At 40.7% G+C, this 14,133-nt stretch overlaps 1 protein-coding gene across 5 annotated transcripts in view; it reads right to left on the reverse strand.

The window, feature by feature from the left end:
* Window positions 1–354: 354 nt before the first annotated feature.
* Window positions 355–14,133, reverse strand: part of RCN1 (reticulocalbin 1) — a 31,357-nt gene continuing 17,578 nt past the window's right edge. For all 5 annotated transcript variants that reach the window (XM_074997651.1, XM_074997648.1, XM_074997650.1 and 2 more), the window contains 5 exons: window positions 12,053–12,246; window positions 8,997–9,175; window positions 7,828–7,888; window positions 2,738–2,937; window positions 355–1,869 (listed from right to left, as the gene is read on the reverse strand). In XM_074997651.1, the coding sequence (XP_074853752.1) occupies window positions 1,762–1,869; window positions 2,738–2,937; window positions 7,828–7,888; window positions 8,997–9,175; window positions 12,053–12,246 (742 nt within the window). In that variant the 3' untranslated portion in view covers window positions 355–1,761. The remainder of the gene's footprint in view (window positions 1,870–2,737; window positions 2,938–7,827; window positions 7,889–8,996; window positions 9,176–12,052; window positions 12,247–14,133) is intronic.

Below are 14,133 nucleotides of genomic sequence, written 5' to 3' on the forward strand. Positions count from 1 at the left end.
TAATATCCCCAAATGTGGAGATACCAGCAGAATGATCATGTTCAGTGTTTAAAATGGGGGTTCTTGACCTTTTTCCAAAGCAGAAAGTACACATCCTAGAGGAAATGTCTTGTAGCTGCCTCTCCTGCATGTGTGAATAAATTCCCCTGCTGCTGGTGATCCAATTAGATATAATGTATTTTTAGCTTCCTTTAGTGTGATTTGTCAGCTGGAAACAAAAAGGAAACATGGTGTGTGGCCAATCAGCGTTTTGTGGCCCACCAGCAAGTGTTTCATGGACCACCTATGGTCCAGAGACCACAGTTTTGGAAGCTACGGTTCTTGGCTTTACTTCCCCCTCACACATAACTTCTCGATTAACATTTCTGCACCTTTATAGTATCAAAAAGAAAGTCATGATTTTATTGTGCATGTTGTCAGCTCAGTACAGGAAGAAACAACACGTGTGCATATAGAAAACAACTCATACAGTAAAAATGCAGCCATGTAGAAGATTTACTGTTCTGAAGAGAATCCATCCATCTATGGTATAACTTGGTGATATAAATGTGTGTCTATATATAAACCCAGCACTTTAAACCACATGCATCCCTGATGCATCACAGAACAGAAGTCCCATCATATCAAGAGGGCCCAGCAAGTAGTGGTCTCATTTCTTTTCCGGATGGCATGAATAAGTCAGCAAAGGCTCAACATAGTGAAAGTGGAGTGTGTCACTTGTACGAAGTGTGGGAAGCATTTGAAAACAGCAGGTCCGTGTGCCATAATTCTTCACAGGAAACAGCATAATCAACAACCCACCAACCATCCCATGCGTATTACCTCAGCTCTTAGTAGCAGTAATTGTAAGCATGGACTCTATTGTCCTCAGTCAACAACAACCCTGGGGTGATGGCCAACTTGAGAGTTGTGCTGCTAGTTCTGCTGCTAGTTTAGCTTCCTTAGTGTGATTTGTCAGCTGGAAACAAAAAGGAAACATGGTGTGTGGCCAATCAGCTCTTTGTGGACCATCAGCAAGAGCTTCATGGACCACCTATGGTTCCAGAGACCACAATTTTGGAAGCTACTGCTCAATAGCTTAGTGTTGGTTCTGGGCTTTCCTTCCTCCTCACACATAACTTCTCAAATCGTAAAAAGATTAGTAAAATGGAACTGGGGAGCAGTGCTCAGTTATAGGTGCAGCATTTAAATAATTAAGTTCTGTAGAGCTGGTGCACATGCCTGTATTCCATAATTCATTCAGCACCTCTGGACCAACCAGGAGGAAAACCTACATATGAAGAAGAAAAACTGTGGCTCGTGTCAGGTAAGATCTTCCCTTTACATGGGAAAGGGAAAATATGTTACTAAATTCTTACTGTTTTAGAAAGACCACTGAACTCAGAATTTCTTTAAACATCCAGTAAGTTTCTTCTTGATCAAATCTGTAAGTCCTAACAGGAAAAAAAAAAAGCGGGCATTTAAAGAAAATGAGAAAACTTTCTAATGATCCTAGGAACTAAGTCTTAGAACTCTATCCCCAAAGTGATACTGCAGTCTATTCACAATAGTGAGAATTCTTTTTAAAATAAAAGTGTAGTGACTAGCTCTTGCATTTAATGGTGCAGAGTAAGGGGCTACTTCTGTACCCCATTTCTGAGATAATAAGCTGTTTGCTTAAAATGTAAGGGTGCAAGTTATTCAGCCAGAAAAAAAAATACAGTGATCCATTAATGTAGTGAGAAACTAAACAGTCTTTGGCATACTGAGTTGTAAAAAATATCATAGTTCATCATGATTTTTTGTGAGGTCTTCCCCGTAATTGGTAGCTTGGCTGCCAACAAACATGTTCCAGTTCTCTAGAATCTCCTCTTTGGTTAACTTTTGATCCTGGAAAAGAAAAAGTCTATATGAGAACATTTTAAATACCAGGTAAAAGAAACAGCAGCACATGTTTCTGAGAGGTCCAGCAGGAGAAAATTCTCCAGGGAAGGAGGCTGCAAACAACAGGTAAAATGCTGGACCTTAGTGGAAGTCAATGCTATAACTCCTGTTACTTTCACTAAGGTCTGCATTTCACTCAAAACTATTTTATAATCAACTGCTACATAGCACTTTCAGTGGTATGAATGTGCCACTCACCTACTTGTGCAAGCTGACCTATATTTTTTATCTGTACCTTTTTGATTACTTATATGCATAAAATTTTGTCTGTTTTTTGGTGATGATCATCTGCATTTAACAACTGAAGTGAAATCGTTCTAAATTCAACACTGAATTCTTGAATCAAGCACCTATAACTGAATTCTTGACATCCTTATCATCCATTCTCCAGCACTGGAGCATCTGTAGGGGCTGCTGAATTATTAATCCCTGAACATAAAAGGGATGGGCCAGATATTAAGCTGCAAATTTATCTTATTTCTTATAATCTTATATTTTTATCTCTCTCCTATTTATCTCTTAGTCCAATTTAATACATAAATGTCCTAACACTAGGACAGCCAATGGGTCTATCTGTGTTGATAGTTAACAGGGCAGCTATTCCTTGTGGTTTCTAACTTGATCAATTCAAATTGACTTTGCTGTAATATAGTACTAGCAAAACCATTTTTGTCATCTGAAGGAAGCCCTACTCAGATTGTACTAGTAAGAAAAGTCTTTAAGAATAATCTCCTACTGACTGACACTATGTAAAGGGAACCATTTAGACCCTTAATGACACAATATTTATGAAGTATACCAGAGCAATGAGTACCTTGTCTATGTCTGATTCAAAGACTAAGTGCCTGGCTTCAGCTTGTGCATGATCATAGTCTTGTGGGAGAATCCAATGCCGAATCTCCTCTTTATCCATCTTCCCATCTTTGTTTATATCCCGAAAATCTGAAAACTGCTCACGTTCAGTGATTACCCAGTCAGGCTCTGGTCCACCTTCCTCATGGGCAAACATATCAGCTGGAGCGGAAATAAAGGTTTCAAAGTCCTATATAGTTTGCAAATCATGCACAAAATGTAAGCTGGCTAGTAGTAGACGTTTCACAGTAATAGCTTGCAGAGAAGTTTTGCATGTCATGTGGGGCAGAGCATAGGCACTGAGAGGTAGCCTAGGCTTGTGAATGGGCCACATGAGTGGTACTCCATCTCAATGGGCCACAAGATTGTCAGAACCAAGCTGGTCTCCTAGGATAGGGTAGTTTTGCTGACTGCGCTTGTGTACCTAGAATTTCTGGGATGTGCCAATTGAACCCCAGCAGCATCTCACTTGGTAGCAAAGGGGTACATAGCTCTGCTAAGGTTGTGTGCAATTAGCATGCCCCTCACTGCACATGCCCTTGTTTTAAGTGCGTCACTTTTGTATTACCAATAGGAAAAAAACTATGCTGCCAAAACCTGGTAGAATGTGGCAACCCTGTGCAAGGGCAACAGTAAACAAAATGTTTTGTGGGCCGTACATAAAACCCCCATGGGCTGCATGCAGCTCCCAGACTGCAGCTTGCCCATGCCTGGCATGGGTGAAAAAGGAACAAGGACATGCATATGCACCTTGCTTCACTCAATTGGCTTCATCACTGTTTGGTCTAGCCATTCTAATATCACTGCTTTCATACACCAGTGCAATGCCATTTGTTAATGGGCAGTCCCAGACATAACTGAAAAGCAACCTGGCCTCCAAAGTCTCCACTTTGTGATTTTTTTTTTTAAATCGGGTACAAGCATGTGGTGACATCCTGCTATTTCAGGATCTTCTCTTAAGCTGCACTTGTGCTCTTTCAAGCTGAGCTCAGCTGTACTGGGGAGGAGAAGCAGGGCAGAGGGCCCACAGCAACATTGCAGCTTGTCCCTGCCAGCAAGTGTCTTGGTCGATAACATCACAATCCAATCAAAGAGTGGGTGAGGGAATAAAAGGCACAAGGAAACTTAAGGAAACAAAAATCTGCTAAGTGGAACTGGATAGCTTTTGCCTTGCTTTTATGGCAGCCTCTGTGTAAGAGAAATACAGCTGAGCAGATAAGTTCCTTTTTTAATTCTTGAGTATTGAACAGACTGCAGCAAATGCCATGGGAAGGTACGGAGATGTGCTGTACTAGGGAAGGGTTGGAAGAGTTCAGATGCAGTATGAGTTGTGGTACATCAATGAGGTACCTGTAGTGCAGAACCACATGCGTTATGGACATGAAATTGCCCACTCACCAGTGACTGGGGCTAGAGGAACACCTTGTAATAGACAATAGATGATCAGCTCTGGTGTCCATGAGTTCAAATGCAGACCTGCCATTCTGCAATTAAGCTGTGCCTTGATTTGCTTGGTCAGATGGAAAGTACCCGCTAGGCAGCTGTTACTTGAGTGATTAAAAATTAAGGGGAACAGCAGGGGAAGACTAGTGGTGACTTAAGGCAGAGGTTTTGATGCTGTGGGGAAGAGCAGGGGCCGCCCATATTTTTATCACCTAGAGGAGCATTGGTTTAGTATGTGAGTCCTGATGGGAGGACCAGGGGATGAACAATCAAACCTTTTTGTGGCCTTTACTCACAGCCCAATATGATTTTGGTTGTCAAAACTGTTCATGTGTCCCTAGGTCAGTTTAAGCCTGAGACCAGCTCACATTCTTGGGTGGTGCAGATGCAACCCATTTCAGGATTTGGACCAAAATTAGCAATAAAACCCACATATATATGCCCATTGTAATGGCAGTTTGGCCCATTCTGTATAGGTCTGGTAACATGATTAGGAATTTTTAGTTTCTCAACTTTCTTGGCAGCTGATCCAAAGCCTGCTGAAGCCAATGGAGAAGGGTCAATGCCCTTAATGGATTTTAGATTGGTTCCTTGATTCTTGGGAGGTATGGGCGGGGAGGGGAACAAGCTGTCCAACGCTTCTGCGGGATTTTTTTAAAGCCACACAAAACAAAAATGTAGGTATGACATACTGTGGTCACTGTTTAGTGCAAAAAAAAGAAAAAAAATACTACAGTACACCATTTAATCTAATCAAAAGTACTTAAAACTTAAGCATAAATTTTCCCAACTGTTAAAGAATACTTCAAGAACCACACATTGTTACTCTGCATTTTTAATAAGTGCAGGCACACAAGAGTTACAGTGTTTATTTGAAGCAACTGACACATCTCATCAATTTGATTTTATCATCTTTGCCAACGTAAGGTGGTCGTGACTGGAACATTCTATGCTCCTATCTATAGAAGACAAGAGGAACCCGCATTTACATGGTAACGAATGTTGACAACTACCTTGTAATTATATGTAGGTAGTGTCACTGAATAAACTTAAATTACTGGGGAAATTATGCTGCTCTGTTATTTCAGTCATACATGAAAAGCATTCACATCTTAGGGCTAAATATAATTTCAAGGAATCAAAGCCCCTACCATTAATTAATGTGTGTATATTGTTCCTTGATTATATGCGATGAAGTGATCTTTACAGTAGCATTAGAAAAGAAAAAAAATTATCTGCGTTTGATCTAAGGCTTTTATGGTGCAACTTTCCTGAGTAAAGAAATAAATCACAAAGGAGCAGAGTGTGCTGCAGGCTTCAGTGTCAGTATGACATTTCTCTAGTGTAACACATACATCCTGTACAGCTGAACCCCCTTGTGACTTCCTGGCTCCTCCCCTACTGCACTGCACTTACGCTGCCCCTGTGCTGCCTTCCTGGATCTCAGCTCATACAAACACTGAAGCTGTGGCCACACTTGGCCAAAACTTCGAAATGGCCATGCTAATGGCCAAACAGAAGAATACTAATGAGGCGCTGAACTGAATATTCAGCGCCTCATTAACATTTGCATGCTGCTGGCCGCAGTGCTTCGAAAGTGCTGCTTTTGAACGCCCGCAGCTCAGCGCGGCTACATGGGGGTCCTTTTCGAAAGGACCCTGCACATTTCGAAATGCCCTTATTCCCCTCAGCTGAGAGGAATACGGGGATTTCAAAATGTGCAGGGTCCTTTCGAAAAGGGCCCCTGGGTAGCCGTGCCGAGCGCGATCGAAAACAACACTTTTGAAGTGCCATGGCTGGCAGCGTGTGAATGCTAATGAGGCGCTGAATATTCAGTTCAGCACCTGATTAGTATTCTTCCATTTGGCCATTAGCAGGGCCATGTCAAAGCATTGGCCAAGTGTGGCCACAGCCCTAGAGTGCCTGAAATTTGACCGAAATATCTTGCTGGCACAGACTTCGAGTTTACATGTCCCATTCTGCTTCCTTTGTGCCACTTCAGTGGTGCTCGGGTAACCTTAATTCAAGTGTCTCCCAACTTCTGACTGCTAGTCTTTCCAAACTGAATGTCCTTGTAACCATTTATTTTTAATGCAAGTTCTTACATTTTCAAAAACTTAACATTTGAAACATTGCAAATTCCATCCTGTGGAACCATTCCCGCCCCGTCCCATGCATCATCAGTGGGTTTGGGATCCTTGGGTCTATATCAAATGGTCCTTTACTTGAGCTAATGGAATGACTGATAGCAGTAGCAGGCTGTGAACTACCACTAGACCGGATGGAAATGCCCACTTTGTCCATAGGTTTCACAGCTATTGACTGGACAGCAACAGCATGAGGAGATTCAGGAACAATGGGTACAATTCTGGTTCTGTACAGGAGTGTTCTCTAGTGGCTACAGACTCTTCTGCCACAGTCTCTTGTGCTTCTAGCCCTTTTCTAATGTCTATTCTTGTTTCCATCCTGCCAGTCCCCAGCTCCTACTCCAGTGTTCCCTCCCTGGCTCCATTCCCTGTCCTCCTCCCTCTGCTTTTGCCCTTTTCCCAGCTCTGACAATCCCAACCTGATCACAGATATTTCCCCCCTACAGCTCCTGTTCTCTCCCCACCGACACACCAATTTTTCCATCCCTAGCTCCTGTCTCACTTGGCACCCCTATATCCTGCCCCATCTCTGCTCCTGCTGCAATCCACTTCCCTGCCAAAGATTAACCTGGCCCTCATCTATGCACTCTGCCTCCTTCCCCTGGCTGGCCCTCTCCCTTTCGCTCTCAAGTCAGGATGCTTCTTAAATCTCCACTGTGCTGGCTTCCAGCAGGGGCAATATTGACAGCACAGACAGCAGAATTTCCCTAGTCTCAGTTCTGGTGCCCATGGTCTCTTGGGCGGCGTAATCTAGCTGCAGCTCAGCCCTAGCAGCGCAACGATGGAACATGAGCAGCCACTATGGGGACTGCATTGGGCAGGAATTGAATGAGGATAAAGCATGGCCAGCACAGATAGAGTCTTCAGAGAATTTAGTTGCCATGTGGAAACAAGACTGAGCATAAGCGAATTGTGATTTTTTTTTAGAAACTTGTAATTTGACCATATTTTCACAGGTGTTGCAAAAGGCACATCCTTTATTCATCTCTTCTCTTGCCAAATTTCAAGTCTTCATTTCAAAGCATGAAAGGAGTGAGCTTTGCAAGGAAACAGTTATATATAAAAAAATCAGCATGGAAGAAACATTTTCCTCTAACTTTGTTCTTGCAAACAGCTGAATCATTTTAGATGACGCTTCCCCTGGTAAATAAATGCCAGTTTAGGCAGACATCTGGCATAGACAAAGTCTGCCCATGTCATTGAAGTTTGCCAAAGTTGTAAGAAACTAAAACCAGAGTTTCCTAATTCAAGCATTAGAAAGTCTTTGATATAGGATACATGACTAAAATGAGAAGAAAATGTTGGGGTTTGCTTGTTTAAAATGACTGCCTATAGGGATGGAGATGCTGCTCTTTGTGAACAGTACTGACATAGATCTGAGAAGAGATGGACTAGTGGAGTGGAGATTTCTAAAGTATTCACGCTAAGTGTTAAGGAGAGTCAACCCCATTCCAGCACTTACCAATGTACTCATCTTGATCCACAAAACCATCCTGATTTTTGTCTATATCCTCCAATGTTTCCTGGAAAACATTTTTTTATTTACTTATTTTTTTGCCACCGTGATAAAGAAATAACTGAACATTCCAAGAGCTCTCTTTATTACGATGTGTCACTCCTCAAAATTATCAAAACTGAAATCCTAAGGGAAATGCTGAGTTACTGTGCCATGTTTGGCTTCCTTCACTAGACTACCCTTTTGGAAGATGTCACAATTGGGGGCTGGCCTGCTCTTTTTTAATTTCACACAGAAATCTTGACATTCAAGTTAAACAACATGAGTTTTTTATTCAAAGGAATGCACAAATCTCCTGTTGGAGTGCAGAAATCCCATACATATGAACGGATTTGGTTAAGTTTGTTGTTCATTTATCCAGGTGGTATCAGTCTCTGTTGTGTCTACATACCAGCTCCAATTTTAATATAAGGGCTTGTCTATACAGTAGGGTTTCAACATTCACGTATTCACAAGTGGCCTCAGTGGCCACTTCCCCAGGGCTCCGGGGCATGAAGCACCAGCAGCTGCTGCTTCCTGGTGCTCCGGGGCAGAGAGTGCCAGCAGCCGTGGCTTCCCCGGGGCCCCAGGCAGAGAGTGCTGGTTGCCACCACTTCCCCTGGGGCCTCGGGCAGGAACGCCAGCAACTGTCGCTTCCATCGGGGCCCCGGGGAGGAGTGCTGGCAGCTGCAACTTCCCTGGGGCTCCAGGCAGGAGCAGCAATCGCAAAATTGAACGTTTGCGAGGGTTCTCAACATGGAACCCTCGTGAATGTTGAGACCCTACTGTATACAGCTCACACCAAATATCGAAATCATATTTTATTCATAACACCTGTTATTCCACAACTATTTAGTGCCATGGACTTTTATTCTCCCCTCTTTTTATTTTATTCTCTTTTTTTTTTAACTTTAGTTAAACTAAAATAGGACTCATTTATTATTTTCACTGCAAGTCTACGTATAGACCTTAACAGAAGAGAATTCCATTAAGCACTTTCCTTTCTGTTCCCCAGGTTGGCTACTATTTATTACATGCTTGTCTCTAAAATTCAGCACTGCAAGCTTAGGGAAGTACATTAAGTCTGATCAGAAGAATAAAAGCAAAAGGAAGGAAATTGGTTTTGCTCTACTTACCAAGACAACAATGTCTTTCATATGCTCAAACTCCTCCGGATGAAGAAATGCAGTGAACTCCTCACGAGTGGCAGCTGAGTCTCCATCCAGGTCTGCAGTTTTGAATCGCCTTTCATCCCTGGGAAGCATTTTCTTAAAACTGTGTTGATCAGTTGCATCTTGAAATTCTTCTGGATTTTCTAGAAATTAATTGGACAATCTCACAAGGACGTTTCTTAGAAAACACTGTGGTATTGTCTCCATAAACTGCAGTGGTAGTGAACAGAAAAAGACAGCTGAAATACTTATTGGATCCTGGATATTCTAAAATTACAATAGTTCATTGCCAGAATGGCTGCAAAAGTGTCAAAATTTCCCTTGTGCAATCTTAAATTCATGGTCAGCCATTATAGTGTTTGTGATATACTGGGTTTGTGCTTATAAATTACTGGCTCAGTTTACTATTAATTGCAGTCTACTGGTGGACAAGTGGAATTTACCATCAACTTTAGAAATTAAGAGTCTCTTAAAGTCCTCAATCAATCAATGTCATTCAGATCCAGTTTATCTAGATATCTGCTGAGCCATGTAGAGACCTTTAAATTGTTGCTATATAGGGCTGATCAGGTTGTTAAAAGTCTGTATGTGACCCTGTGTTTTTCCTCTTTTTTGACACAATCTTGTTACATGGAATACACAGGATTTAGAGAAGTAGATACCTTTGTTTAGCAGGCTCTAGTGCTGCCATGTTTGCCCCTTCTTGCAGAAAGTAGAGGTTGATCTGAGCTATGCAACGAGTTATGTTAGTAGCATTAATGTAGCTTAGATCTGCTTACCACAGGGTCCACACTCTCTTGTTGACCGCCCTTACTCATCTTGTTCTGCTGGAGTACCAGAATTAACAAGAGAGTGATTAGCTTTACTAGAGTCACTAAATCATTGCTGGTGGATCAACTGTGATCCACCAGTGAGTGGAGACAAGCTGTATGTCACCATTTTTATCCCTACTTTTGCTTTCTCTCTCTCAAACCTGGATCTCAATAAAGTCCTCAAAAATTTAGAGGAAGAGTCTAGCCTGAAGCTTCTAATTTCCTTCTCTTGCTGACAGCTTTTTGTGGCACGAGGCACAGAGCTATTATAAAACATATTCAGGGAATAGCATGTTATGTTCTGCTACTCCTCTCTCCTTCCAAACAGGACTACGAGCTTCCTGATAAGTGCTAAATTCCCACATGCAAGTATTTTGTGAGTTCATTTTAATATGATCTGTAAACCCTGTGTTCCAAAATGGAATATACTGAAGCAATTTTCACTATTCAATCTGATATGCTCAATTTGTCAAGATTTAGAAACAACAAAACTGAAGTGGGAGAGATGATGTCAGAAACTGGCAGGCTCGCTGATGTTTATTTAGCAGCTACCTTCTCCTAGGTCAAATCTAAAAAAATACTTTTCAGTTTAAAACAATGACATTTAAATTCAAGTGGTATAAAATGAACAAGAATGATAAAAAATAGTATCACTAAACTGATTAAAACCTTCAGAAACTGGAACAATTTCAAAATGAAAGAGCTTATAACACAGCCAATTTTTAAATGAATAGTTTGGGAAATGGTTTTGTGAATGTTAATTGTCGATTGAAACAAGATCAAGGGATATCTCCCACTCTCCAAAGTCTGCCTCTGTCACAGGGTGAAATCTGGGTGTAGAAAGTCAGCATAAGGCTGGACACATCCCGTGTCTCACACCCTCAAAGTGGGATCAAAGTGATGCATGAGAATTGTGCTGACCCTCTACACAAGTGTGAATTTCATCCAGTCATGCAGAAGAGTGTGAGGTGGCCTGTGAGTCTGTAGCAAGCCTTTTCCTCTGGAATGAAAGTCAGTACGTTCACATATACTTCCATCAATATCTTCCTTCAAACACTTTGGGTCTTTCTCTGATTACTACTTGCCCCAATGAAAGAACTGTCAGGTGGTCTCCTTTGATCACATCTGAAATCTATACTTCTTTGTATGATGTTGTTGGCCACCGGCTACAGATGTGCAATAAAATTTTCAGTTGTGTCTCATTTTACCTTTTGTCGTCAGTGATTAACTTTTTCCCCTTACATACCATTTTTAATGCATGGCATTTTTATTTTTAAAAATATTAAATAGAGAGGGGGTTAACTTTTTTGTCAGGGTGAATTCAGAGCTTATGAAAAGGGCTTGAGCTTATGGCCTAGGTGAGAACTGGAATGTCCACAGTTGCATCACAAGTTTCCCTACCCTTCCCAAATATGTATCAGCCACATGCTGGAGGATCCACATCTGTCTTGGAGGGAGAAGATAACTGTATTTGTTCACAGCCTGGGTTAAATAGGCTTTGGATCAAGCCCTCAATCCCCAGCTTTGCTGTTGAAACTGCAGAAAGAAGTACTGGTTTCAATGGTGGACACTTGTCCACTAAGAACTCAACTAAACCCCCTGACCCAGACATACGGAGTTCAATTTCTGTATATGAAATGCACAGACTCAACTGTTGAACTGTTGCCATAGCAAGCACATCAGATTAAATTTTCCATGGGGACAGAAGAGAAGAGCCACATCCTTCAAGTGTATTTTTAAATAAAAGTTGCATTAGTCTGATGTTAGGGACTTCCATTTATAACTGTAATAATAAATTACAATTATAATATAATATTATATACAGCACATTCTAACAGAATAATTACATTCCATTTACACCCTATGTAAATGTTTAGCATCCAGACCAAAACTGCAGAGAAACAATACAGCAAATACATACCAATCTTTCAACATATTCCTTTCAAAAAGTTTTAAAAACAACATAGTTCCCTCAGTTTACTAATAGGAACAGAGGCTTTTAACTTAGCTTTGAAATTTTATTCATGTACTCTTCCTCTCCTGAAATCCCTATGCATCCAGAAAGTCATCTTCATGTAGATTGGCTACATTTTCCAAACACGCAACTGAGGAACTGTCTCCATTGAATTTGATTGAAATTTCATGTCTAGCTCCCTAAGGCTTCCTTGAAAGTTCCAGTCTAAAATATTGCCTTTTGATTTAGCCTACCTAGATAATACCCATAGGTGGCTTGTTTGTATTCTTCCCAGGATATTTTGTTATCCTTGTTTACGTCATAATCTCTCCAGACTTTAGCCACATTTTCATAGATGTAGCGTTTCTGCACTCGCTTAATCCAGTTTTTCAATTCCTCTGTTGTGACGTAGCCATCTTTGTTATCATCTATTCTATCAACGATTTTCCTGAAAAGAGAGAGACAACTTTAAGAGCTGAAAATAAAATAAAATAAAATGCACATCTCTGTTCAGCTTTGCTAATCTGCACAAGATCTGGACTGCGTTTGTCCTCGCTCTACAAAGAGGTACTAGCCAAAGTTGCAGAGAGATGCCCCATCACTAAAGCTTCATTGTATTTACAGAATAGGGCAGCATTTCTCAAACTGGGATCTGTGGACCTTTGGGTGTCTGCAAGGGAATTCCAGGGCATTTGTGGGCCTGCTTATAAATTCAACGCCTACCCTTCCTCTGGTTTTATTGGTTTAATCCTTCTGTACAAAAAAATTGAAACATTTACTGTCTTTACCACCCCTGCCCATCTTTCCTTTTACAAAGTATGTTCTAAAAATAATGAAACACCAACAAATGTTTCCAATGCTGAAACAGAGGTTTTTGTGACATTTCCCTGCAGTGGTTGTAACCCAATTAATTACTGTAGCATTTTCTCAGTGCATGAACCTACACATGAAGGTGATGTGTTTATTTTCACATTTTGAGCTAAAAAAAAAAGGAAAAAGTATGAATAATGCACCTTTACTGAACAAAAAATAACTATAAAAGCAATGTATGTTATAAAGAGCACTGGGAAGGTCTTTTTACAATTACTATTTTTAGTGTTCTTAATATTCAAAGTAGGATTCAAAACACTTAAATTCTGCTCTCAAATTCAGGAACACAGCTTCTATTACAGTCAATGGATGTTTGGTGTGCATTGCGGAGGGCAGAATTAGGTTCTTATTCACTAACTAACGAAAATGTGCCTCAGGTATTCAGTAAGTATTTTAGCATATACCTTGTCAATCCCTAATCAGAAAATCAGTGAAACATGCACTTAAGTCCCACTGACTTCAAATTAAAATTTAGACCCCATTAACAGCTTGACAGAATTGAGGCCTGTAAAAAACGTTTAAAAAAGAAATATTTTCTATTCAACATTTATAGGAGCATATATTTATAAAAGAGACTTAACAATTAATGGAGTATTTAGGAGAAGCAAGAGTGAAATGTATATCCCAAGCGATATTACACTATAGTATACATTTCTGCAGCTTTGTTTTATTGGCATACAGACTAACAGAGCTACCTCTCTGCTACTGTAGTTTCCCTTAACATTTTTTTCAGCAGTATTTTACTAAAACCACCTTGAATTAAGTCTGCAGATGCTCCCGTCTGGTTGAGGAACTAAGTTTATTTTAAATCCATTTATATATATTTTTTCCTTTTCTTTTTCACTTCTCCTCCCAGGACTTTTAACTATTTGCAGGATAGCCACTAAAACCATACAACGTAAAGTATATATCAAAGAATCAGAAAGATTTGTATGCAAACCAGTGGCTGAAAGTAACTTCAATTTTTTACAGGTACTTTTGCATTGAAGCGAGAGGGGGTGCTGTCTGAGGGAGGTGCACTATGAGAGTACCTGCAAGAAATCTACAGAGGAGTGACCCAGCCAGCTCTGATCAAAGTGCACTGCCTTACTTTCACCTCTGCTGCAAACTGTTACTGGTATTAGCATTAAGATTGGTGAGTGGAAAAGAATACCTCCTGCTCTTGAAATTAAGTTTATTATTCACTGATGTCTCAGCTGCCAGGTTCAGCCAGATTGGCCATTTTTAGTGCAAGTAACACCAAGCAATATACTTAAAGAACCTTTCTAAAGCCTTCACTGGAGAGTTCTGAGATGAGGATTGCGTTAATGGTGCTCAGGTGAAGCTGACTGTGTCAGCATCATTCTGAGGTATTTGTATTTCAGAATCCTAAATGAATGAGATTGACAAGTATATGAGCCACCAATGGATGCCTGCCTTATAGCTGCTGGTGGTCAATGAAGACTAGGTAATTTTTTACAACCTT

This window comes from Carettochelys insculpta, chromosome 6 (genome assembly GCF_033958435.1).
Source record: "Carettochelys insculpta isolate YL-2023 chromosome 6, ASM3395843v1, whole genome shotgun sequence".
Taxonomy (NCBI): Eukaryota; Metazoa; Chordata; order Testudines; family Carettochelyidae; genus Carettochelys; species Carettochelys insculpta.